Here is a 27,500-nt window from a genome sequence, read left to right on the forward strand (position 1 = left end):
AGAGTGATTTTCACACCTTCTGAACATTTTTTGCCTTTTCTCTTCTTGAAATGTGAACTAAAACCGTGTATTTTTGACGCGCAACTGAAATTTGCTTTCCCCAAATCAGAGAATGAAGTCAGTGTTCACGTTACTTTCGGTCAAATCTCAGCAAATAAGACTTGGTCCAGCGATCGCCGTTAATATGGAAAGCACATATTTGTGAAGAATCGAACTTCTCTGAAAATTTTCTTTCAAAAGTGGCAGGGCGCAGGAGAAGGTTAACCCAATTTCCAACGAAACCTGGCACTTTGGGTTGCGAATTCAACTCTGGACCAAATTATCAAGATGCAAAGACATTCTTAAATGCAATATATTGCAAATGAAACTCTTGCTTTTTTTATTGCAATAAAATTTCAGCTAGTTTGATCTGTTAAAAATTATACTTAATTACATAAAAAAATGTTTTGCTAGGTGTAATAATATTTACAAATAAAAATGCCTGCATACCACAACTCTGCACTGCACCTTTCCATTTGATAAATTTCTTACTTAACATTTTAGGGAAACTGTAATAATTGTGACTGAGATATCTACAAACTGTACAGTAAAATTTAGATGATAAGTACTTTTTGTGCATTACAGTAATTTGGTTCATAATGATTTACATGATAAGTAATTATACATTATAATTTTAAATAACGTATATTTTAAAATTTTCATTCCTTTGTGTGGGTGCCTTGCATGGGCCTGTGTGTCCCCATTCGAGCCTTTTTCCTTTGGGAATCCATTCATATTTAATACATATATTTATCCAGCTATTACCACCTATTTCTTTAGTGTGTATTGCCCAATTAAGTTAGAAAGAAAAAGGTTTTTAATAAATAATACAAATATAACATTATTCTTTAAACTTTGTACAGTAAATTCTTTTACTTTGTCTGCACAATCACGTTTTATGGGGCATGTGACTGTTTGTGTGCAAGGAATGATAGCATAAATAAACAAAAAAACATGTCAATTTAATTTTTTGACTCACAAAACAGCCATGATATTTAGGTAAACCTTCTCTTCTATTTCTTTGGCATGTTTTTTTGCAGTTACTACAAGTTGTCATACAGGATGAACTAAAAAATAAATTTAATGAACACACAATGATGGGTGATGTCTCATCATCCTAAATCAATGCATATTAATTACTTAATATTGTTAGAACCAAGAGTTATTGGGACACAGTCATTAAATACTTACTCAATTACTGATACGGTAATATTACCGATGTACTATGTTTGAATCATGAATAGTTCATAGAGCAAAAACATGTTAAGATTATTGGCTGTAAATTTCGTACATTTTCGTCCTGATTTAGATAAATTTACATTATTCTCTGCACAGATGGTAACTTGCCACAAAAGTGAGCAAGAAATATAAATGAGCATGAATGCTTACTTCAAAGTCAATAAGTAGTTAGTAATATTGTGTCAGAGTTCTATCACAAAGTCTGCTTTACCTTGAATTGCCCTTTAAAATTTAAACATTGCACAGAAGACAAGACCTGGTTTAATGTATTTCCAGACATCCCACATTTAGTGCACAATTTCAACATTTGCACAAATCTACATGGTCAAGTGAATTTTTACCCCCCCCCCCCCCTCCCCCCCAAATAGAACCCATTCACAAAAGTTCATTCCAGTACAACCTTCCAATCTGATGGCAGTGACCACATCATTTTTCACTATTAGCTACAATTGTATAGATTTCCTAAGAAAATCAACATCACTTTTGAATAATTCGCTAGTAGCATAAGTAATAAAAACAATGAATAATTACTATGGCTAGACTTGTTGGAGTTACCATAGATCAATGATCCAATAAAGTAATAAACTAGTACTTAACTATATATTACCAAGTATGTCTTCATGATCACTTGATGTAACTAAGAATATTGTTTTGGTTTCCTTAAAGGAAACTCCCTGAAAATTTTAAGGTAGTGTATCTTGAGAGTGTTTGCACACGAGATAAATGCATTGAACCAGGTTGGCCTCAGACACAGATACACAAAATAGAGGTGGCGCGGCCGGTAGTAATTCTGTCGACTCATCTGTTGAGATAAGATTGAAAACAGATGTTCTTCAAAAGAACTCAGGGCGTCTGAAAACTCTAAACGAGGACTGAAAGAAAATGAAGTGACATACTTCCTTGCTTCGCTGCATTCAAGTTGGATAAATCGAAGACTTCGAGCTCGAGAGATGTTTCACAACCACGTTACAGCATTTTCTACAGATAGTACTCCCTTCCAAAGAATTCTGGGCTTTGCTCGGGTATTTTCGCACCTTTAGCATTTGTTACGATACATTCACCAAAGCTAAAAAGTGTAATAACTGACTTGGAGCAATTTCAGAGGCGTTGCTTCCCCGAGCAAACTAAAAGAACAGCTCACAAGAAGGGTAAAGAAAGAAAAATTCCCGCCAACTGAAATGCCCCTTGCAGAATCTTCCCCCGTCAGTTGAAGTTTAAATGACCACCTTCAACTGGCAGAAGCTATATAGAACGATCGAAGAAGCACAGGTTGAAATCACCGCTCCGAAAGCCATCTTTGTTTACATCACAGCGCACGGTTGAGAAACTGGATATACTACAAATTTCAACAGCCAATCAGACAAAAGTCTCCTTTGTTATTGCCAAGCCGTTATCGGACAATTTGTCATTGGACAGTTCGATAAGCCAATCACATTCAAAGTAGTATTTTAATCAACCAATCACATTCAAAGTTGTAATTTAAATCAACCAATCACAGTTTCAGAGCGACATTGAACAATTTACGCTTTCTTTGTCAGTCTTTTAATGCCAAAGTACCATTCCTTTTATATCTTGGCTCTTTTCTTCTCTCGGACATTGCAATTTTTATGATTAGTTGATAAGACATCGTGTCGCCCAGTTGGGTCCGTAACATAATCATAGGGGTGATAGAACAAATCGGACTCCCGTTGCGCGGTCGTCCGATTTTGTTATCACTTGTATGATTACAGACAGAATTTGACTCCACTCAGTCCTATTACCATTTCCAATAAAAAGGAACGGAACGGGCCAAATAAAACGATTTATCAAATCTGATTATTTTTCTTTCTATCCAGGCGAAGAGAAGCACCTGTGGTCAGGAATGCAATTCAGTGGTAGCGAGTCGTCTATTGACTTTTCTTGGACACCACCTCCGAGCAGTCTTCTAGGGGTTTCTTCCGTGCAAAATTATCTAATTTTATACGATAGCAATCAAATAAATTCCGCAATAGCAGCATATAGCACGCTTTGGTTGACAGGAAATGAAACATCTACGAACATCGTAGGACTACAACCTTTTACTAACTACAGCTTGATTGTAATTGCCATCCTGGATGATAATAACAGGCGAATAAACACCGGATGGATTCGAATACAAACGGAAGAAGGAGGTAATATAAACAAACACATCATGCTTGTTTCGACCATAAGACAAGAATACAAATACTAGCTTCTGTTTGTATCCGAAAGATCATGACAGTGTAATTAAGAAACGGAACAGAGAATTAAAAGCGAAAAACAAGCTAGAAGCACTAGATGCGACAAATCTTGCTAAAGCCTTTTCCTTTTTAAATAACGTAAGGTTTGGTGAAACATTTAAGAATAAAAATAAGCGATATCTAAGTTTGCAGCGTTTCGAAATCTCCATGTCTTCATTTTCAAGCTCATTAAATGAAATTTAATTTAGATATAAACACATGAGAGGGGTGTGAAAATATTTTTTAAATGCTTAGTTTAATTAACCTGTAATTAATTTTTGAAATATTCTCACACTTTTCTGGTGTATATCTACGTAATCGACTTAGTCATTTAATTAGCTTGAAAATGAAGCCATGTAATCTTTGAAACCTGGCGTAACTTTTATATCTCTTATTTCTATTCTTAAATGTTGTCTTTTGCATTAAAAATAAAATGCTTTCGCTTATAAGTTAGTTTTTTTTTTTTCCATAACCAAGAACTTAGTCCGATTTTCATAGACTTTCTGTGCGGAAAGAACACACCATGTGTCTCATATATCATGATACGTAATTCAGTCAGTCAGTTATTAAGTATCACATGCACATGATTTCGTTTCAGTGCCAGCGAAGAACCCTTACATCTGGTATGCTCGAGCGATCAGTTACAGTACAGTTTGGATCAAATGGGAAAGGCTTTTGCAGCGCTATACCCGCGGTATATTACAAGGATACAAAATATATGTCTCGCCTGGCTATCACTACTACTACTACTACTACTATTATTACAATCGCCGTTGCCGTAACGTTATCAGAAGTATAAATGTTGCCGCTGACAAGAACGAAATGAGGATATCTGGACTTCAGTCTGATACCTATTACTCTGTATGGGTTAAGGCACTTACATCTAAGGGGGAAGGAGGTTATGAGAATCTAAGATCAGTGAAAACAAGTAAGTCGTGATAATACTAAATGTAGACAATATTCAAAGGCTCCATGGAACAACAAAGTTTTTCTTAAGTCTCAGTGCATAGCATAAAGGAAAAATTGAGCTTGTTTTTAATACCTGTTTGATTAAAAGTCTGTGAATTGACATTCCGTTTTTGGTTATCTCATTCATATGGTAGAGTTAAAGCAAGAACTAAGTACATAATCTTTGCTGTTGTCTACGCATATAGACCATCCATAGTAGGTGTATGTTGTTTTTGTTGGCAAGCTGTCACTCATAGTATGTAAACACGGTATATACCTCCTTATGGAGCAAGAGAAAAAAGAATCTAAAAACTGCTAGTTAACGACATCCAGAAACTCTGATTTACAAATTTGGGGATTTGATTTTTTGATATGCCCTTGTTATGGACAATTTGCATAGAGATTTTTAGACGCATAGTTTGTAGAACACAACGCAGCGGCTTTACTGATTGTTTACAACATTTAAGTACAGACGATTCCACCATTTGTGACATTTGTGTTGTCTCGAATCGATTTACACTATCTACGCCTACGGTAAAAACTGAACAACAACAACAACAAAAAAAAACAACCTAAATTAACAACTCACTGGGTAAGGGCGAATTGCAAACCTGATACTTACATAATCTGTGCGTTAAAACGGTAGGGAAAGTGAAAAACTTCAACAAACGAGCGTAAAAATCACGGTCCCCGACACGAAACTGCTTAGATTAAAACCATGTGCTACCGAAACACGTGACCTAATCAATATCAATTCGAATTCGTTCATTCGGCCGCTAGTCGGCCCAAACAGCCCTTGAGGGTATGTAAGTGAGCGTCAATTCGTGTTTTGAATATATTCAAATAAGTTTTGCAATGGAAGGAATGTTTCTTTCTTATTTTCTTTCTTTCATTCTTTATTTATTTATTTATTTATTTATTTATTTATTATTAAGATTAAGCACTTTCCTGTCACAGGCAAAAGCTGACACAGTCTCTCAGAGTGAACTAGAAAACGTCGGTCACACAAGCTGCAATCAGGGACAAAACTAGTTAAGAGGCTTCCCGGAAACTTTTTCGTCCGCTGCAAGAGTTTGCCAATCCCCAATTCTCGTATTTGGTCCTTCTCCCCCATTTCAATGTTGTAACCACGTGAGAGTGTCCACGGAACGTGTTTCAACATTAAAATTGGGGGAGGGAGTGGGAAAAAGATATTTCCTTTTAATAACGGAAGGGCACCTCTTTCATAGAAAGTGTTTTTTCGTCAAATGTCTGAACACTGTTCTCCCCTATTATGGCTTTATAACGAGCAGTGACAGTTCACATAACGCCCTTTTCTTTTATTCCCATACAACAGGCGCTGTTACATATCTATAGTTATTTTCATATGGTTTACATTGGTAGCAATTTAGGTAATCATTCCTCAATGCTATCCTTCTGTGCCTCGCTAGATACTAAAGCTACGTTTCACTTATTTTCCTTCAGTCAACTGTTGCTTTGAACGTTTAGAAAACAAACTGACTTCGATTAGAGTCGTCTTTTTCTTTTCGCCATCAAGTGCAACGAGGATCAATTTTTATCCTTTCTTTTCAGGATGCGGAGCAGCCATACACAAAGGTTCAGATATCATTCAAAGTCGTGGATTTCCTCACAACATCGAGTATTCGGACTGCACTTGGGAGCTTCACCCTGTAGGTGGAAACAAAAGCGTTCTTCTTACCTTTGAACGCTTCAGTCTCCCGCTTTCTTTCAGATGCGAGTACGTAATGTGTTTCTTTGTTTGTTACGGCTTCCGTAAATCGTATTCCACACACAAACTATGGTGGAGACAAACCGACCATTAGTGAATCGTACGACGGACTAAGGGCTAGTCGAAATTAAACTAAGAGATGATTTTAAAACAACACACAGGTTCGTCAGTTAGACACATATTCATGACCAATCAAAAATTGAACCAACTCGAAAACAAAAACTAAAGCAATTAAGCGTTAAAGATCGCCATTTGTAACCTTTATGCTCATTACAGCAGGTAGAGATATTTGACTACCTTTGTTTAAAATAATTATGTAGTTGAAAGATTTAGTGAAATACTAACAGTCTTTCCTTTATCACACCATTTTTCATTGATATGGCAAAGTAATTGCATGCTATCAGATTTAGTATACTTTAGATGGTGACTATCTTTGCTTCTTTTCTTAGAAACTTTTACGTGTCTGTCAGAGATGACGCTGACGAGGGACCAAACCTTCTCTGCGGAGAGAAAAGCCCATTTACCATATTAGCAGGAAAATTACGCATCGATTACAGATCAACTCGCTATACGAGTTCCTGGCAAGGATTCCAAGCTCGCTATGTCATTCTCAATGATTCTCTTACAAATGGTAAGGATTTTAGGGAAATACGTAATACTCTTATGCCTGACATAAGAAATGTTTAGGCGGTTTCTACTCTCATCGTCAGTTGTGTAATAAGCTACAGTAGTTGACTAACATAACTAAATAATACTAATTATAATTATTAATTAGTTATTTAATTCCTATTCGTTATTTTACAACTGAAGATGTGAGTAGAAACAGCCGAAACGTGTCTTCTTGAATTGTACATCTGACCTCAAACAACTTTGATCGAGTACTGCAACTCGATTTAATACCCTCTTTCTCTGTTTGAGTCGAAGCCGAAAAGTATTTGGAGATTATAAACACCTAACCCGAAGGAAAAGAAAAAGGTGCTGAGTAGGGCACGTAGGGTCGGATAGTCTGGATAAACAGTTCCCGTCCGTCATATTTAATGTCTTTATCTTACAACTTTTCTGCCAAATCTTGTCACTCCCTAGAGACATTTCTAAGACCAACATGATTGATAAAATCTTTCAATCACCTTCTGATTATGTTTATTCCCTCCCTTTAGCCCCGCAAGTCCAGGACTGGAACGCCAATATCACTATCATTAACTCGTCAACCATAGACGTCACGTGGGTCCCCTTCGTTCCTGACAGCGGTTACTCTATACACATGTATGCTGTGATATGTGTACCGGTCTCTTATGAATCTGCTCCAATTGTAGTGACGGCAAATAATGGTGAGATAAATTTACAGGTACGAAGGTTAAGAGGATTCACTGAATACAGAGTTCAGGTCTTAGCTTTGACAATGCAGACTGTTGGTGGAACGTTGATGAGCCTGAAAGGAAGTCAGAAAAGCACGATCATAACCGCAGAAGGAGGTGAATGTGCTTTAAAATGTATCGCACGAGTTGTTTGTTTAGATAAGTTATAAAAGTACAGAAAGCGTTGTAAGACAGAACCTTCCTGTCTGAGATCTCGAGCTATATTTACCACGTTAGGTAGGACTCAATGGGATTTAACAAGTTTAAAACTTAGCCTTGTTCTTGAAGCCACTTCTTAGAAAGGCCATCTTAGATTTCCCTTCTCCACCAAACCCCGTTGAACCCTAAGCCTAATCCTAAATGTTTGGAAATTCAAAAAGGCTTTTAATAGTATAAAGATAATTTTAAAAGTCTTGATAGCGAGGGCACTTCATTCCGTTCCCAGCCGAGGCTAAATGAAAAAGGAGAAAAGAAAAAGGAGAAGAAAAGTATCATTTTGAGCACAACAACTTCTTTTGTCCTCTACGAAGTTTGTCTTTTAACTGGGGTTGGACTTGTTATAAATAAAAAAAAGGCATAAAGATCAAGTGATAATTTGAAAAGATACTCCAGAAGGGGATTTTCCAAATAGTTTTATAATAAAAGCGCGCGCGGGGCCATACGGAACATATGATAAACTGAATTATTCAATTCGTTAAGGGCTTTCAATTTACTAAAGCATCATGCAGCTCATCGGAAAAGAACCCAGAACAGTTTACTATTAGAGGAACAAGTAGCTCAAAGCTGTTGTAGACATTTATCCGCATATTCTTTCTTTGGATAAACCGTTTGCTATTTCTACGGAAGCGTGTTTTTAAGAGGATGCGATTCTTCTAATGGTGGGAACCTCTCCATCACTCGGTAATTAAATAAGTAGGAGCATAACATTTACCTTAATCGTTCTTTCTTTTGTTGATAAATGAAACTCGTATCATGTTTCTCTCGACTGGGTGTAAATAAGTAGTTGAAATTGTTAGTTATTTTGTTTTTCTTACGAGGGAGTTTTTTTTAATTCCGCTTGGCTGTCTGCTCTTCGACGGCATTCAGCATTAAATTAAAGAAATAATTACACTTGTATTTTTAAAGTTTCCAAATTGTCCGAGTCACGAAGTTTGGAAAACTTTGAAAATACGCGTGTGATTAATCTCAAATTTTACTTGCTCCCATGTACATATACTTGCAAGCCATTTAAAGGTAGTGAAATTTCAGGGTAGATAAATCGTTAAATCTTTCCAGCAACGAATCATTAGAAGAGAGGTTTTACAAAAATAATATATAGATTTAGCCAAACCTAAAAGCGGAGCTCCCTGGTTATTTATTCTTACTGCCTGTAGGGTTTGTGAAAATAAAAGCTTTCGAATTGTCCGCGTTTTCCTGTTTCCGGTTGCTGCTTTAATAATTACATCATTTTCTTTGCTTTTTTCTATATAAAAATTACTTGCCTAACTAGTGAATTCTATGGTAGATTTTACGCTAAAAACCGATATCGCATGAATCACGAAGCGATGAGCGCGACATCGGTTTTTCCAGTGAACTTTACTTTGCAATTCACCAGTTTGGAAATAAATTTTTCTTGAACCGCATGAGTGTTAAAAGAAAACAAGCACACCCTCGGCGAGCGAATGGAAAAGGAAAAAAAAGCCATTTCAGAGACAACTGTAAATAGCCAGGGAATAGGAGTTACGCTGAAATTAGAAGCCATAAAAACAAGTTTGTCAGTTCGAGGTCAAAGAAGAGTTTTACTTAGTACTTTATTCCACTTTATCTCTGAAAACAAGATCATTCACATTTTGATGTATGATGATGGGGGTGAATGGATGGCGCAGTGGTGAGAGCACCCGCCTCCCATCAATGTAGCCCAGGTTCGATTCCTCGAGTTGGCGTCATATGTGGGTTGAGTTTGTTGGCTCTCTACTCTGCACCGAGAGGTTTTCTCCGGGTTCTCCGGTTTCCCCTCTCCTCAAAAACCAACATTTGACTTGATTTGTGTTAATTGTTAATTTTAATTTACGGTGTCCCCAATTAGTGCTTCAGCGCTAGAACGACTTGACGCTTAAATAAAGTTCCTTTCCTTTCCTTTCCTTTCATTGAAACACGCCAAGTTGTCTTGGAACAAGAATCGGCAAAATGCGGCAATACAACCAACTTGAAACACGATCCGCTCCAACACTTAAATAACGTTTGGGTGCTTTAAACAAACTTCTCAAAAAACGCAAGCGATTGAGATTTCCCTCTAATTTTTCGAGAAGTCATTGCGAATACGTGTTTATAACATAAGGGCAAAATTTTCTGGTCACTTTCGAGGTACAACGAAACCCAGTTGGGCAAACGGATTTAACTTTTTCTTTATGTCCAAAAGAGTACAGATAATTATTTAATTCCAGTTGACAATAAAAATTCGATTTTCATTCCTGAACAAAGAAAGTACCGATAAAACCACCTTTTAAAATATGCATCCACTTTAAATAACGCATCCGTTAAAATAACAAACGGTTTAGTGCCCAAGGAAAGAATTTGTGGAGTAAATTATTCCGCTAAGTATGAGCTACGACTGGTATTGTTTTGTCGTTGTCGTCAGTTCTCTTTCGCTCTCCTTTCGTTTCTGTTCTAGACATATCTCGTCCAGGCATCATGTAACCTTATCAGAGCTTCTAAAGATGTGCCAAAAACTGCAATACAGAAAAATAAGCAACTCTGAGCAAATTGAAAATAAACACTCAGCTTTAAGTTTTCATCCCTCCGACTTGAATAACTGCGTAGTCACTAGTGTGGACCACAGATATCATGATATGTCAAACGGGATTGAAACCAGCGAAAAATGCAAAAAGAAAACATTTTCTAAACCGTTTTCCACCTGAACACGAAAAGCGTTGACTGTGTAAGAACTTTAGTTGATGAACTACGGCCGTGTAGCCGCGTCGAACGACAGAAAGCGCGCGAAAAATGAAGCCTCGCTTATGTTCAGGTGAGTTAACCTGGGTTGAGCCTAGAATCCAATCAAAAACTAGTACCTGGTCAGCGGTCAACTTAAAAAAAACAGCTGACCTCGATGAGCTCTAAGCTTGAGCCCGCGATATGGTCACGTGATATTGGTCAGCGGATACCTTGTTTTGACAGGTGTCAATTGATCAAAAGATGGAAGTCCAATATCAAAGATGTATGCTGTAAACTAGCGTGATACTGGTCACATTGGCATACATGGATGGGTAGACGTACGGACGGACGTACGTACGAACGGTCGATTAGGTCATGGCTATAAAACCAAAATTTCTCGTATCCATGGGTTACCATATTTTCTTAGCAATGGTGTTTCGCGTGTGCGCTCCTTTATCGCGCGCGCGGAGCTCCGCTATGATACCTCTACACTAACTTTTTTTTTGTTTTGTTTTTCTTTTTGTTTTCGCTTCAGCACCAAGCAGACCACCTGTTAATGTAACTACATTAAGTGCGAACGAACACGCCATAACAGTGTCTTGGTCCTACATACAAAATGGTACCATCAACGGAGTTTTACAAGGATACAAAGTTTTTTATCGCAGCGTCTATGATGATGGAAATTATTCAACGATTACAGTTGGACCGTTGAGCCTGCAAGCCATAATCAGTGACAGCCTGAGTTATCTTCATATCTACGAAATCCGAGTTGCTGGGTTTACACGTGCTGGCGTCGGGGAGATGAGCGAGGCTGAGTTCATCCGACCAGGTTCCTAATGCACCTAGGATTATAACAAGGGTACCCAACGAGAAAATTAAGCGAAAAGCCTTTGAGCGACATTTCTAGGCTCCTTTAATGTATAAAGACTGTCTAAAGAGATGGTTTTATCACCTAGAAGAATTTGATCTGTTTGGATATCTTTGCTGAGAATTGAAGAGTCCGAAATTTTTAGGGAGTGATATCTTCATTTTAGAAAGTGCTAGCTGAACGTTCCCTTTTAAGAACTTCCCGCAAACCATTTTCTCATCCCTGACCTATCTAAGTGCCAAAAGTCGCAAAAATTTCCCCTCTGAAAACGTAAGGACTACTTTTCCCTGGTTGGGAATCTTTCAGGTGATGTTTAAAGTGCCCCTGTGATCAAAAAAACCACTTCCTTTTTTCCTTCAGATTTTGAAAGTGTGTTTGCTTAACACCTAACTGGCAAAATTTTGAGCTTTGATTTTTATCCGAAGGCCTTTTACTTTGAGTGTAAGTTTTGGATTTCACGGTCCGCCATTACTCACGTTCAAAACTGACCGATTGGACCTCAGACGGTTGGATCCAGGGAAAAGTGACGTCAGAGGCTCACTAGCTTAAAATTTCAGCGTGTGAACGCAGCTTATTATATATGCAAAGCGTGCGTTTAAAAGTCTGAAAGCCAAAACCGCCGTGCTGCATATTAATTCTGCGGCGTACACACGTATTGCACTCTTAAACTAGTGAGCCTGTGACGTCATTTTCTCCTCGATCCAGCTCTCTCAAGAACATAATGTTAGTAATGGCGGACCATTAAATAGGAAAATTACAGTTAAAATAAAGAGGTGTCTTTTTGAAATCAAGGCTTGAAACGTGGGTCACTTAGTGTTTTGTTAACATAGTTTTGAAATCCAAAGAAAACTATGAATTGATTTTTTGGTCACAGGGGCACTTTAAGTAAAGAAATCTATACCTGCTTGGCAACGTAGAACCGAAATTCTTAGAACAGTTTGCCTCTCCCGAATACATATTTCACCGAAGATTATCCTTGGGTGCCCCCGTTATAACGTGACGCCGTCCTTTTTGTCACAGAAGGAAAACTCCTTAGGATAAATCAAAGAAAAAGAAGAAACGAAATCAGATATTCAGGCTAACACAAGGTTAATTGCTTTTATCACTCTACAAACATTGTTATGGAAAAGAGCAGGAAAAACTTTGCGAAAAAAAAAATGAAGAATGAGCGATGATAAAAGCGTTAGCAGACAATCTGTACTCAAGGATCAAACAGACCTGGATTCCAAGAAAATATCACTAGGCTCATTGTATAGACCTCTTTTACAATGGCGACCAAATAAATACCCTGGATGCCAGAGGTTTTTTTCTCTCTTAGAGCGACGGAATAACGAGACGAGACGTTCCATGCCCCGTTTGATTGACATCGAAAAAAACTCAGTAAATTGATACGTGACATAACCTAAAAATCAGCATCTTTGGTTCCCACGATACACTCGTCTGACTTACCTCGATGTCAAATTCAAAAATTGAATGTTCCATATAAAAGTGCGATGTCGAATATGAGAATAAAAACTCAAATTTGAAATTTGGAAGTCAAATTCTGAATTTGAATTTTAGTGGACATATACAAAAAGTGTGTTAAAGATGAAACAACAACAATGATATTCAATGTAAGGAGAGTTGGTTGGCTGCATCCTGATATGCATTAATGTGACAGCGCGATGCTGTTAGTGAGTTTCAAATATGCTAGTCAATACTTGGCTGTGTAGCCGCGCGATGCGTTTCCAGTCGAGACCCACAAATTGACCCTTGCTCACCATAGAGTCTCCAGTAGCTCAGTGGTTAGAGCATCCGACTAGATCACGGAGGGTCGTGGGTTCAAATCCCATCTGGGACTCGGATATTTTTCCGAGTCTCCATTTCTCCTTACATTGAATATCATATACAAGCAACAAAAACAAAAAAGTAGAACCCACTGGACTATTTCTGCCTTCAAAGCCTCGATTTCCGGAACTGTGCAGCGTTTCGATTATGGCCACAGTGGGCACGAGAAATCAGGTTGACAGCAATTGAAAACCTGTTTAAACTGTTTTCTGTTGCTGAGCCATTCAGAATACTCGTTAAAACTGACAAGTTCCTAGAACCAATCGAATTGCCAGGGTCAAAATCTGACTCTGGGAATATGAAACCGCATCCCATTGGACCGGCCGTCTCAAAGAACTAAACGGCCTGTACCAGAGATTTTTCTTCGCCTATTCCGTCGCTGCGAGAGATAAAAAACCTCTGGCAGCCAGGGTACCAAATAAAATATTCTTTTCTCTTAATGATAAGAAGCCTTTCTATCCTCGTTACGACGATCAAATTTCAAACGAATTTTTGCTTCAAAATGAGGGCAGTATGTCTAACTAACATAAAGACAAAAAGAATTAAAAGTGGTCGCCATTTATGAAAGTGGTCTATTCATGAGATAAAGACAATTGCTCATAGCGTCACCATTTATGAACCGTGGCTTTTTCTAATGACCTTTGCAGGTTGTAAAGGCGTCCTTCACAAGAATATGGGAGCTATAAAAAGTCCAGGTTTTCCAGAAAACTATCCAAGTAACCTGTATTGTGTCTGGACTATGAAACCTAAGTTATCTCAGTACCGACTAGCAGTAGCCTTCGATACTTTCCATACAGAAGATGTAAAAGGGAGAGACAACTGCACGTAAGTTTGCTCAAAATACTCCATTTAATATGACATAAAAATTATGTTCCTTTCTCGCTTGGTAGAGTATTTTACGGCCTTAGCAGCTAACTTTGCTAGCCCGCTTTATGAAAAGTAACGCCGTCTTGCTCAACATACAAGAACCTAATTTTGCTTGCTTCGTTTTTTTTCAACTCGGAAAATGGCTATGCCATCTCCGAGTTGTAGGTCACTCCTTCGCTCCTGCGATCCTTCGATTCCTGTTTATTCAACAGGTTCCAGTGCATCTCCGAACAAAAGGACGCATCATTGCTTGGTGTGGTGTTCCACGTTGCACCCGCGCGCGTTTGCACACCCTGTTGCATATTTTTGCATCTTGTCGGCAGTTGTCGCGCAAAGCTTGAAACCGGTGAAACTTCTGAGCCAAAAACTACCAACATTTCTTTTGTTTCATGATCGCCGAAGCGTAGCGCAACAATGTTGAATCCGTTTGCACAGCTCTTCCTTCACTGGCAAAAAATGTCTGCGCTTGAGTCGCGCAATATGGCACGTGATACGTTTCCGGGACTGTCATTGGCTCTCATGAGAAAAGCACTCCCGAGAAGAACAGAAAGATGGCTGCCGTTTGAGAATGTATTCTTAGAGAACGTTTATGTTGTGTAACACGTTTCCTACTCCAATCCAACTAGTATCCTCGGAAAATTTGCTCCTGGAAAATTTTATTTCGTGGGAAAAGAGCTGCGAAACAGGTGAGTTTTTTACGCAGTTTTTAATGTGGAAAGTTTGTTGCCACCGGGTACAAAACGTTGCTGTAATGTGCAGAAAGGAGGATTCCCAAGGTTTCCGTTCATGTGTGAATTGGCTTGTACCAGGTGGCAGGGAAATGGCAATATTGTTCAACGAGAAGGTTATTTTTTTCTGCATTACTCCACGATCGGCACCTCTACATGAATGATCAATGATTCGATCAGACGTGAATTTGATTTTGAATGTGATTGTGTCATTGGGAACGTAAGCCCAGTATCAAGTATTTCAAATAGGTGCTTTTAAAAACATTTATATTCCCTTTTCTGGTGAATGTCTAAGTTATCATACTTTTTAGCAGTCACAACTCACCGATTCTTGTGTTGAAATAGTTACCAAGTTGAACTACCAAGTTGTGGATTTGCAATTAAATTGAGTTTAAGGCACGTTTTACCCCTGCCAAAATCCATGTTAGTTAAAATAATGTTTGGAAGAACAGAATTGTAGGTACAGATGTATAGCTATCTGTAGATTCAGATCTTTTCAAATCTTTTATTTTTAGACTAGGGTACTGTCATGTGTTGTTGGATCAAGGAATCTGTATTGAGTCAAGTATGGTTGACAGTGGAGAATTGTTCCTGAAAAGGCTGAAAGGAAGCGTTATTGCCATGGACTTTTTTTGGTTACACCCCACATGTTCGTTCTTTTCTTAGATGACAAAATTTATTAATATATTATGTGATCTGGAGCTGCACCTAGAAACAGTGACAATCCCATGCACAAGGGCTCATTGGGTTTGATGGCAGTAAAATAATTTTAGTAAAAATTATGTTTAAAGTTTTTATCATAACTTCTCATCTTGGTCCTGCTGGACTTCAAACATGCTCTATCATTTTGAACAAGGAACTTGTCAATCAACCGTTATTGTTTGTAATATTTGCAATATGATCTTTGGATAGCAATTGATTTCTATTTCTTATCCCTTATGTGTACATGTAGATATCATGTGTCTGTCGCATAGTTAGTTTTTAGCTTCTATTTCCTGTAGTGTATCTTTATTATATTTAGCACATGATCCCACAAGCAAGTATTATTGAGCACTTTAATATTGATTGTGTTTCAATAAAAGATATTATTGTCTTGTCTTGTAGATAAGGCAAAACAGCCTCAGTTGTATTTGCAATATTATTTCTGAATGTTACTTTTAAAGGGAAAACCATTAAAAAATGCACATCGTTTGCAGGAGACCAGGAAAAATATTCAAAATATTCATTGATTTAAAGTTCCTGAAGCAGGTAAATCTTGAAGAGTTTACGTAACGATATTTGGAATATACAGCATTTCTATTTGGGAATGTTTAAGTCCACAGAATTTATTTTCTTTATGTTGAGAAGTACCGTAAGAACTGTCAGGTAACTCAGATGGAAATTTAACAGACCTTAGCTTTAATTCAAATTATTAGTACAATTTTGGTCATTAGTGGAACATAATATTTTAATGGGACATTTTTTAGTGAGTGATTAACCCACTGACTCCTGGGGGTTCCCCATTGACGAGTAAAATCGTCTGGTGTTAGACAGAGTAAAATACTAAGTATTGCCGGTTTAGGGGTGAAAGGGTTAAAGTGCTATTATTAGTTTGACTTTCTTTTTCTTCATTTGAACCAAAACAAGTGATTAATCATCACCTCCACCATGCCTTTCTTTGCTTTGCTTTGGCTTTTAGAACAAAGTATCAAAGTTGAAGCTGGTGGCTCAAGGAGTAAACTTTTCAAAAAAGTTACGTTAAAAAGACTTTTATGGTATTTCAGTATTATTGTAGAACAAATTTGCATATATCATTAAAGTCATTAAATCAATGAGAAGCCAAACATGTCAGGATGCAGTTTGCTCAGGAGGGGTCTTCCCTATAAAAATGGCAGGCCACTTGTTGGAATTTTTTTGAAAACAACTCTTAAAGGTAACAGAATCTTGTTTTGTTGATGTAGACTAAAGAAATCTAACCCGTTAGAGGAACCAGTTCTAAATTGACAAATGACTGGCATTTTATAATTCATAAGTAAAAATTATTTGCTCACTTACCAAACTGTTCTACAGTTCCAGCCATTTTTCAGATTGATAGGCTTAAATGTATGCAGCAACTTTGCGAGCTGTTTGGTCTCAGTATCATAAGCAGTACAAATCCACAAATTTTTCTCCAAAAAGTAGCAACAAGAACCCCTGTCATTTTCGTAAGGGAATCCCCCTTGGGGCAGTTTGTTCACTTTACCACCATTGTTTAACACTATCTAGGGACAAAAGCAAGGATGGAAATTGATTACAGCTTAAATAGATTGGACCACTTTTTTTACTTCTTACACTTACTGCATTCAACTTTAAATTTATTCATCCTTGGAAATGGTAGGAATGATTGCTATTATTTAAAGCAATTGGTAAAATTCATTGCTCCTAATGTTGAAATATTTTTTACGTATGGAAAGGTAACAGGAGTTATTTCTGTGAACTATTATCCAAAAAACGGCAACATGGGATTATGCCCCTTTCAAGTGTAGCTTTGTATGCTTTTGCTCAATGTCTTTGAACAATTATTACAGAAATATGAAGCTATGGTTTCTTTAAAAAGTTAAATCTAATGGAAGGGGGGGATTAAAATTATTGAAGCAGCTGTGTTGCAAGCAGAGTCCGCAAAGACAGGTTACCGGTAAATAATTTATTGTACTAGAAGTATTTAGTAGGCCAGCGTAAAATTTGTGAAAATGTTTGGAGGATGGCACTGAATCACCTTAAACAAGTTTTCTAAACTTTGAAGATACCTAATTTTAAATAAATATCCTCTTGCTGTTTTATTGCTGGAAGATAAAATCAATTCCTGATTAAGTATTTTTGTTGTCACATTAACCCACTGCAATGTACAATGTGGTGAAAGAGTATTATTAGCTGTAGAAATATTTTGTTACAGTAAAATTCTCCCTGCTAGTAAGCTGAATTTCGGAATCAAATTCTCAACTAAGAATATTGTTGTTTTGGCTATTCAGAGTTAACCTAATCTATGTTTATTTCTATAATTTCGAGGGAAGCAAACAATTGGCATTTTGCTTGGAACAACTATAGCAAAATATAATTGCAACTAAAAGGTTTCCTTCTAATGTACCCGATATGAGGTGCTATGACATGTTAAGTATCATTTTGGTTATTACTGCTGCTAAATTCACTTTAAAATTTATTTTTGAACAACTGAAATACATTTCTAAATTTTCAGGGACCTCATGCATTTCTCATTTTCCCCTCGGTCTTAATAAATCTGCCTCTGTGGACCACTTGAATGGCAATTTTAACAACTTAATTTTGAAAAAAAAAAAGCGAAAATCTAGATGCGGGCCCCCGCGGAAACAATGTGTAAATATTTAGTTGGAAAAGAAACCATTTGGAAATTTAGTGGTATCTTTTTTAGTCCACTTTTTAAAAGATAAACGCATGAATTGAAATCCAGATGGAAATCCATTAGCCGATAAGCTCCACAAACGAATTTCCACTCAAATACTGTCACAGCAACCGAGACTCGCGTTGACCTTGAAATTTTTAAAGAAATTTCCATCGTAGCACTTTTGGCAAAAAAAAAGAATCTCGCTGGCATAGGCACGCACTATGTAGTCAAAACATTCGTCCGTTTTAATGCCCTGAAGAAGGGTTCTTTTTTAATCGACGGAGAGCTGACAAACATTCGATGGCAGCCATGTTTGATTTGAGCTATTGAAGTCACATGACAAGGCCTCGACCAATCAGACATTTTTCGCCAGTGAAAGCTTTTCCAACATTGTTGGGGCCACGCACGCGCATTAAACAAGGTCTCCTTGGAGACAGCAACGAATTAACTACACGTCATAGGCCTTTTTCATAATAGCGTAAAATGTAACACAGGTATCACGCTTATCTTTTGGCGCTTTCAAGAAAGTTTCCTAACAAATGAATCAAAACCATATACCCCCGACTGGCTTATAATTCATTCCACGCTCATTTGCTTATAGCCGCTTTGAGTTTGTTTTGCTTTGCTTGGTATTTTGCAGGAATTTCAGGAATGATTACATTCAGCTTAGAAATCTGAATAAAAAGAATTATTCCAGCCCAATTTGCGGACATCGGAATCAGTTTGCTTTTGTTGCTGAAGCTAATGAAAGATACCCTGCTGCAATCCTTTTTCGATCCAATAACGGGTTGGAAGAGAGAGGATTTAACGCCAGCTACTTCGTTGTAGATCCATCTCCAAATATTAGTAAGTAACTACCCGATTACAAGGAACCAATTCATAAGTCAAATTCCCCTCAAGAAAAGAGCATAGAAATTAACCGCTTTCCGGATACAACGGTGGAGGAGGAGGCTATCAATTATGCAACAGGAGTTGGAATCTCAATCTAAATTCTTTAAAAACACTGTTTATTTGATTAAATAAGCGGTATTTTAATTGCGCAAAAGTGGTGTACCAGATTTCCCAATCTTAAAAACGTATTCACTGGAGAAACGTTAAGAAGGACTCGTGTTTACACTTTTTTCTTGCCAAAATTCTGAATCAACTTTCGAGCGAAACAAAAAAATAACCGTTTCCTTTTAATAGAAGATAGGAAAACAGAACGCGCTGGGGCAACCAACGGCAAGTACATATCTGTTCGATGGAGGGTAGTTCGCTTAAGTCGTTCCTGTTACCTGTCACCTGTTACCTATCTTCCTCGTGCGTCGTGGCACATAAGGCCTTTATAGAAGTCTTCCTCTGTTCTCTGTCCGCTGGATATCCTCGCCTCCTCCCGTGATCTCCACCCTGCCTCTTTACGTTTTTTTCCAACTGTTCGTCGCCATGTTTTCTTCGGCCTTCCCCGCGTTCTTTTCCCTTCCGGGAACCAGCTTATTGCAATGTTAGAATCGTTATTATGGCCTTGCCTCAAGATGTGACCAATCATATTCCATCTACGATATTTCACTTCCTCACTCAGCGGTTTCATACTCGCTCTTTCCAACAGCTCTTTAGTACTGACATGATCTTGCCATTTAATTCGTAGGATCTTTCGTAGGCACTTATTGTGGAGTATATCTATAGCTTTGTCATCTCCTTTGTTCATTTTCCACGTCTCGCATCCATATAAGAATACCGGCACTACCAGTGTCTTATACAGTCTCAACTTTCAATTGTCTTCCTTGAGTGCTATTGGAACGCCACATGTTCTTCAATCTGATGATTGCACCTCTTGCTGTGGATCGTCTGTTCTTCAGGTATTTTATACTACTTCCTTCCTTACACACTTTCGCTCCTAAGTATATTAACTCATCGACATCCTCAATATCTCTTTCATTAACTACAATCCTGTCTTGATTTCTTGCGTTAATCCTCATCGTTTTCGTCTTTTCTGTACTGACCTTGAGCCCCACTCGTCTGGCTACTTCCTCAAGCTTTCTTGTTTTATCCTGAATCTGCTGCTTGGCAGAGGAAATTAGAGCTATGTCATCTGCAAAGTCCAAATCATCAAGCTTGGATGTAAACCTGCATCTTATGCCATTCTCACCATTTCCAACTGATCTTCTCGTTACCTAATCCATTATGATCGAAAACAAGAACTCAGACATATTGCTTAAGGCTTTCGGCGTCGAATAAAGATTGTAGTCGGATAAAATTCGCAATGGGAAAAACATAGCCTGTGAGGTTTTTTCGGAAAGGACGTATTTGCTGTTTTTGGCAGTCAAAAACGTCATATAACATTTTCGGAAAGAAAATAGTCCCCTAAAAAGTTCACGAAAAGTTCATTTCAACTAGTGTTTTTTTCAAAGGAAAAATTTGTTCCCTAACATTTTCGAGCAATTAAAACACAAGGTACTTAAAAATGCCTTTCTACAGCTCGCTGGGTGCCCGTGGATGCGAAAGGTGACAAATGTTGCACATTAGAGTGTTAGTGGGATCTCATGAAAACGGTATGACCACCTAACCCTCGTGTTATTATTTATATACCAGATGTTCAGGTTCTTTCTGGAAGCCTCAAAGGCCAAGAGGTTACATTAACGTTACTACTCTCTGGCAATATCAGGATTGTGGAATTTGTTGTGTTCTATAAGCCTTTAACTGAGAATCAGGAATGGAAATTCATCAGGACAGTATTAGCACAGGTCACACTGCGTTCACTGCGAGCACTTACGGATTACAAGGTGATGGCAGTTGGTTACACATTAAGCCAAGAAACATATGGAAGCCAAGACCTTACATTCACAACTTTAAATGGTAGGTAAATGGACTACAATGGTGCAGACACTTAAAAAATACATAAAATAGCCTTTCTTGCAGTCAACCGTATACTCACTCTGACCTCTTGTTCATGCAGTAGCCTTCTGCTACGATATTCGATTGTGGGGAAGCCGCTTGTAGACACACAGAGCCCAGGGCTGTCACAAGAAAAAGCTGATTTACTCTAAGCGAGCGGAATCTTAACATCTTACGAGAATCTCCGTAAATCAAACTTACGGAACTTTGGCTTGCTTAACACAGCCATGCCACGGCCTCTTGGATTAACACCAAGCCCAGATAATTGAATGAAAAAGGCCTTTATAAAACTTTTCCACAATCTCCTTCTATGCACGCAAGCATTTAACTAATATTAGCAATAGAAATATCATGATTAGTTTGCATTTATTTCATTTTATTTCACCTTTTAGCGACAAAGGCTAAAACTACTAATATGCCAGTCACCACACCGACGCAAGGTTAGATTAAAGCTTAAGGAATAAAGAAGTAACTATAGGTTAGTTCTTTTCGGACCCCAATTTGTTGTCCGTATGAACGGACAGAATGAATACGTACAAAGTCTGTTATCGTGCACCGCAGCCCGCCAAGCATGTGACGCTGCACTGGGGTCAGGTTTAGACGATCCATCGAGACTTTACTGCCTACTGGCTAAAGGTCGCCTCCACAAAGAATATTACGTTTTCAGAATATCCCTTCTCACACAACCATATTTCTGCGTATTCACTTATTTTTGATGTGAATTACAAGAATAGTCCCCAAAGAACGTGCTTACGAAACTCGAGTCTATACATATAGAGAAGAATCCAATTCATGGTAAATGGTACAATGAAATCGGTAGTAATACAAAACGCAGCGGGTAAATATTATGTCCAAAACTTTATTCTTCGATATCCAAAAAGCTGAGCAATAGTGTAAAATAACGGCTAGCCTGCGTCCTTAAGTAAACAGGTCGACCTGCATCTTGGATCAGCCATCTTGGATTTCTTACTAAAGACCTCAGGTAATTGTCCAAATTGAATTAAAACGGGAAAATATTTTCCACGCATTCAAAATTTTCGTAAAATGGCAAATTGGTGAAAGCATACAGGTCAAGTTCTCATTTCCATTGGTCTCAATAGAGTTTTGTTTCTATGCACGCACGTCTAAGGGACAACTTAGTTTTAGCATGTTTCTAACAGAATAGATTGTAATAAATTCCCACTGGGAGCCCTCACTCCCAAACGCCCCAGGCAAGGATAAGATATGGGAAGAAGCGAGCCCGGAAGTGAAAAGGAGCGGGAGCTAGCTGGGATGGCAACAGAGGTCATTGCTCCGGGGAGGAGGGAGAGACGCCAAGCAAACGACTGGCGAACGTTTAACGAAAAGAGAATTAACCAGGCCAAAACAGGCCTATTTATGCAAAACCTGTGTGAAACAGAACACCCAGGAGCCTATGAGCGCGTGGGAATTTTATCCTTGAATCTCGAAGAGATCTGGGGCGTTTGTTCGAGATGACCCCAGTGAGAATAGTAATAAATTCCCACTGGGAGCCCTCACTCCCAAACGCCCCAGGAAAGGATAAAATATGGGAAGAAGCGAGCCCTACGGCTGCTACTGCCGAAAGCTCTGCAGGGCGGTAAGGTCCCAACAAAATACACAGACGACCGTAACTCTCCCTATAACTCAAAAAGCTTTATTGCAAACTTTACAACCTTCAAGATATGGAGCCATAAAAAAGTGAAAGGCCAAACTAGAACAGACTATGGAAAAACCGGACTGAAATTCTTCAGTTCATTTAAATCCTGGTAAGAGGAAATAGCATCCCGAGTAGCGGAGGAAGAAGCTTGGGATGAAGCGGTAGATGACAAAACTTCAGCTGTGTGACCGGGTTTTTCAATCTGCTCTAAGTCATTATAATAATCTACCATGCTAGTAAAGCGCCAACCTATGTGCTTAGCAATATCAGACTTAGAAACTCCCAACAGTTTCAAAGTAATAGAACACCCGGTGCGAAGGCTGTGGGGAGTTTCACCGCCGTCTAAGCCAGCATCCTTAAGATACTGTGTAAAACGATTATAAACTGAAGAACCAATGAAAGGTTTATCAGAAATGTGGCCAGCTTTGCTGGTAACGCGGAAAAAATAGCCTTGAGAAATATCTATACTAATAAAACGACAGATATTTAGATACAACATAAAATTACGCACTGCACAAGTATCAGAATTACTGGAACTCCTTACAGAAAAAGAGTGTGTAGAATTTCCCCTTAATGTCTTACCAAAAGAATGGTTAAAGAGTAACCCGGAGGAGTGGGGAAAAACAAGCACTTCTTTAGACTTGGTTCTTCCCAGGTCCGACGAACGGTTTCCAGAGAAAAAAACAATGCCAAAGAAACTAAGATCCCTACAGAGGATATACAAAAGCGAAGGCGAAGTGCAGGGCTTTCTAAGTTTAGATAGGATAGAACGCGCTATAACCAAAAATATATTCGTAAAAAGAGGAACGGCCTTACGAGGCTGTACTCGAGCCTAGGCTTCCTCTTCTCGTACACACTTCAAATAAGCTTTAATAGAGGGATGATGATAGACGGGATTTCCAATACCTAATCGATCGTCCTAAAGATCAACATCAAGAAAACAGAGTGCATGTATCAACCGGTCAAATTTATCTGCCCTCCACCTGAGCCGATAGACATCACAATTGACGAAGTGCCTCTGGTCAAAACCACTGACTTTACCTATCTCGGTAGCACTGTATCCAGCTCCTCCAGGATAGATAAGGAACTCCGGACACGGACAGGCAAGGCGAGTGCGGCATTCGGCAAACTCCAGCAAAGACTATGGAACAACAAACATGTCTCCATCCGGGTGAAATGCAAAGTCTACAGAGCTGTGGTTCTGTCAACCCTCCTATATGGTGCAGAAACGTGGACTATTTACAGAGCCCAAGTTAAGAAACTGCACGCTGTTATGATGAGGCAATTGAGGGACATCATGGGCATCAAATGGCATGATAAGATCACAAATGCTGAAGTCCTTAGGCGTGCAAACCTTCCATCCATGAAGGACATTCTTGCTGAAAAGAACCTAAGATGGTTAGGCCACGTTCATAGGATGGATCATGACCGACTCCCTCGCCAACTTCTGTATTCACAACTCTGTTCTGGAAAGCGAAATCAGGGAAGGCCAAGGCTGAGATTCAAAGATGTAGCAAAGAGAAACATGAAAGTGAGGAAGATCCCAGTCAACTCCTGGCAGACAACCGCGAGCTACAGAGATACATGGAGATCTGCCATCAAACCATAAACAGTCTTAATCGTATCGACTGACGGCAAGAGAGAGAGAATCGATCGTCCCATTCCCCTCCCAAGCCCTCCTCAACAAAAGTGGACCTGAGCTTTCCAATTAGGCTGTCCAACGTTCCAGCAGCCAGCCTGGTCGGAGATGAACAGGAGACGCGCTGGTGTTGGCCCAGGCCTGGACAATCCAAAAGGTGAACAACGGTCTTCCCTGAGTTATCCTTCCACACCAGAAACTTCTTAATGTCGGATGTAGAGGCGGAAGGAAGAGCCCTTGGAACCGGAAGAGAAGAAAGAAAATTACAAGTTCCTTGTAAAGAGAAGACTTCTGACTTTCATAACTCTTGTTGGACTTTGCTTCAGCCAGATGTACCAAACGACCATCGATTGCTTGAAAGTCGATCTTTATGTTGGTGAAATGAACAAAACTGGCGGAAACCGTACTTCTGGCAAAAGTCGAAAACGGCATCATTAAGGTAGCCACAATCAAGGCAAGGAGCTGCTGGCTTCCAGATTCTATGTCGCTGAATCTGAAGAAAGGACAGACGGAAGCGAGTTGGTAATCCTGAAAGCATACAAATCCCAAAGTAAAGGACGTGTGGAAAAAACGCGGTGCGGAGATGGAAACAACATGATATCGTGATCAGCTTTATGGCCTAGGACGACAAAATGAGATGCCCTTGCCTGAATAAGAGGCCACCAATAAGGGAGAGGAGAAAGTTTTGGAACCACAATGGTGAACAAAAACAAGGCCTTGCCAAGAAAACGGAGAAGAGGACCAACTAAGATGAATGGCGGAAAGACATATGCGTTTTCTTGGCTGGCCTCACCTTGAGCAAAAACATTAGCCCCGCTAGAGCCCGGTGTTGGAAAAGGCGTAAAGTGAGGAAGCGGTGAACCAGAACATCCAATTTGAGCATTGGAGTCAAGCGCCATCAAGTCGAAGGTGTGTAGGCCAAAGAGGTTTTCTAACTCTTTCCATGGCTCGGGGGCAAGCATGCAATCCTTATCAGACAAAACGCGAGAGAGAGCATCAGCCTGGTTGAGAGAAGAGGGCATGAATTGCAAACAGAGGAAAATATTCTGGCGAGAAGAGTTTGGAACAATTCCTTGAGGGCATCGTTTAGCTGTTTACTCCTGCCCAGGCAGTCTACTAGAGCGTTCACGGGACAATTTGAAAGAACCGACTTCCCAGATTTTAAAGTGTTGACGAGTGCGAGGGTTTCCTTTACTGCAATAGGTTTGTCTCTGATGTCTTCTCTCCAAATATCTCGAGTCTCCAAAGGTGGTCCGGTGGGATTGTAAACTATGCCACCCCACATGTACTGGGATGCGTTGCTGGTTACATTCACTACTAAATGACGCTCATCCATCCAGGGGAGATGCTCGGACCAAGCATCTAAAAACCGCTAACAATCTATCTCGGAACGAAGGTAAGCAACAACGGTTACATTCACTAGTAAATGACGCTCATCCATCCAGGGGAGATGCTCGGACCAAGCATCTAAAAGCCGCCAATAATCTATCTCGGAACGAAGGTAAGCAACAACTTTTTGATGGGAGAGAGGAACGATTTGCCAGAGAAATAGCGTGGTAAACTTCTCTCGCGTATGACTGAGCAGCCGGGACAGCTAAAGAGAAAGAGGTAACCTTGCCTGCGAAACGCTGAAGCGTCTTGATAGACACCGTTCGGCGCTGGAGAATGGAGTCACGAAGGGTGGCAAACTTGATTCTCTTATCTTGTTAAATAAGGAAAGCTTGAAGGATGGAATCAGACAGAAAACCCAAAAACCTGATTCTAGTCTGGGGAACAGGAACGGATTTGGAGAGGCCAATGAAGTATCCAAGGCTAAACAAAACTGAACACACAATAAAAGCAAAAGCCTCGGCAAGCTGAAACTTGGACCACCTGAAGGAATGTTGAAGATCTCAGCGTAAAAGCGAGTTTGGGTGTTCTGACAGAATGAACTTCTAGTAAGACTGGTGCCAGCACAGTTCCCCAGCCACAAAACTACTGGGATCTCAGAAAATAGCATCCTGAGGAGTGGCATGAGCGATTCCCTTTTAAACCATGTAGGGCGAGGGCTTCGGGCCTGCAACGCGAGGCTTTTCCCCTTTCCAATTGCACCACTGGACAAAATTTGAAGAGACTTCGTCCGGGTGAAAATCATGATGAGGTTTCTTGCACGAAGGCGTCTAAAACAAAAAGGACAACGAAAAAAAGCGCCAATGAAACACGATATAGAAAAGGGGAAAAGCCAATTGCGAAGCAGCCCCGAAATACCCCGTCCAGAGACAGAGCAATTAAGGGCATAAGAAGACCCATACCAGCGGTTAGCTTAGAAAGAAAAAGACAAGCGAAACAAACACAAAGTAATAGACAAAGCAAACTTTAATGTGGCGTGGACTTCAGTACAGAAAAATACCGAGATAAGTAACAAGGGAAACGATCGAAGGCATCGAAACTCCAATGTATAGCAAAGAAACGTCACTTTTTAACAGCTTTGGAGACTAATGGGCAATCCCTAGCAAAATGACTTCTGCAAATAAAACAGCGCCGAGGAAAGGTTCCGGGCCGGTAGTACTGTGGCGTGAGACGTCCACCGCGACCAAATGAACTTTCAGGATAGGGGCCTGGACGCGGGGCTCCGGAATTGTCTCCCCAATAATCAAGGGCCTGTCCTGGAGCTGAACTTCTAGGAGAAGAGTGACCTTTAAAAATCTTTCGGATCTGGGAAGCCACATATCTTTCCTCCTTATCTCCAAAGAGTTTCAGCACCACTTCAGCAAGTGAGTTGGAGTTTGCAAGGGGGCGACACTGTTTAAAAAACTTCTTGCATTGAGAGTGGTTTGCCTCCCTAGCGTGGTCTGACAGTTGTTCCAAGGCCGCAAGGAGGGCGAAAGGATCGAGAAGCGCGGCAGGACGAGAGGCGAGGAGTCTAACTGATTCCAAGGACTGATTTACTTTAGAAACATTAAGGGCCGATTGCAAATACTCTACTGTTTGGCGAAGGTCCTCATAACCCCACGAAGGAATAAGGAAAGAATGAGAAAATTGAAAGCTCCACACGCAGGTGAAAAATCTTGTCACACAGACGCAAAGACGCGAAGACCAAACTTAAATAAATAAACTCGAAACAGAAACTCGAAGATTAAACTTGTAACAGAGACGCGAAAACTAAAACTTGTCACACAGACGGAAAACTAAATTCGTCACACAGACGGAAAACTAAAGTTGTATACA

The 27,500-nt window shown here is 39.4% G+C and overlaps 1 protein-coding gene and 1 non-coding gene across 4 annotated transcripts in view; both read left to right on the forward strand.

The window, feature by feature from the left end:
• Nucleotides 1–27,500, forward strand: part of LOC137982307 (uncharacterized) — a 140,919-nt gene that overhangs the window by 79,510 nt on the left and 33,909 nt on the right. For all 3 annotated transcript variants that reach the window (XM_068829383.1, XM_068829382.1, XM_068829384.1), the window contains exons 19-28: nt 3,114–3,428; nt 4,114–4,443; nt 6,036–6,201; nt 6,642–6,823; nt 7,350–7,664; nt 10,996–11,289; nt 13,803–13,980; nt 18,767–18,972; nt 20,695–20,958; nt 21,390–21,437. In XM_068829383.1, coding sequence (XP_068685484.1) covers nt 3,114–3,428; nt 4,114–4,443; nt 6,036–6,201; nt 6,642–6,823; nt 7,350–7,664; nt 10,996–11,289; nt 13,803–13,980; nt 18,767–18,972; nt 20,695–20,958; nt 21,390–21,437 — 2,298 coding nt within the window. The remainder of the gene's footprint in view (nt 1–3,113; nt 3,429–4,113; nt 4,444–6,035; nt 6,202–6,641; nt 6,824–7,349; nt 7,665–10,995; nt 11,290–13,802; nt 13,981–18,766; nt 18,973–20,694; nt 20,959–21,389; nt 21,438–27,500) is intronic.
• Trnas-aga (transfer RNA serine (anticodon AGA)) lies at nt 13,095–13,168 on the forward strand. The gene has a single exon. It is a non-coding gene; the product is annotated as a tRNA-Ser (tRNA).

This window comes from Montipora foliosa, chromosome 13 (assembly GCF_036669935.1).
Source record: "Montipora foliosa isolate CH-2021 chromosome 13, ASM3666993v2, whole genome shotgun sequence".
Classification (NCBI taxonomy): Eukaryota; Metazoa; Cnidaria; class Anthozoa; order Scleractinia; family Acroporidae; genus Montipora; species Montipora foliosa.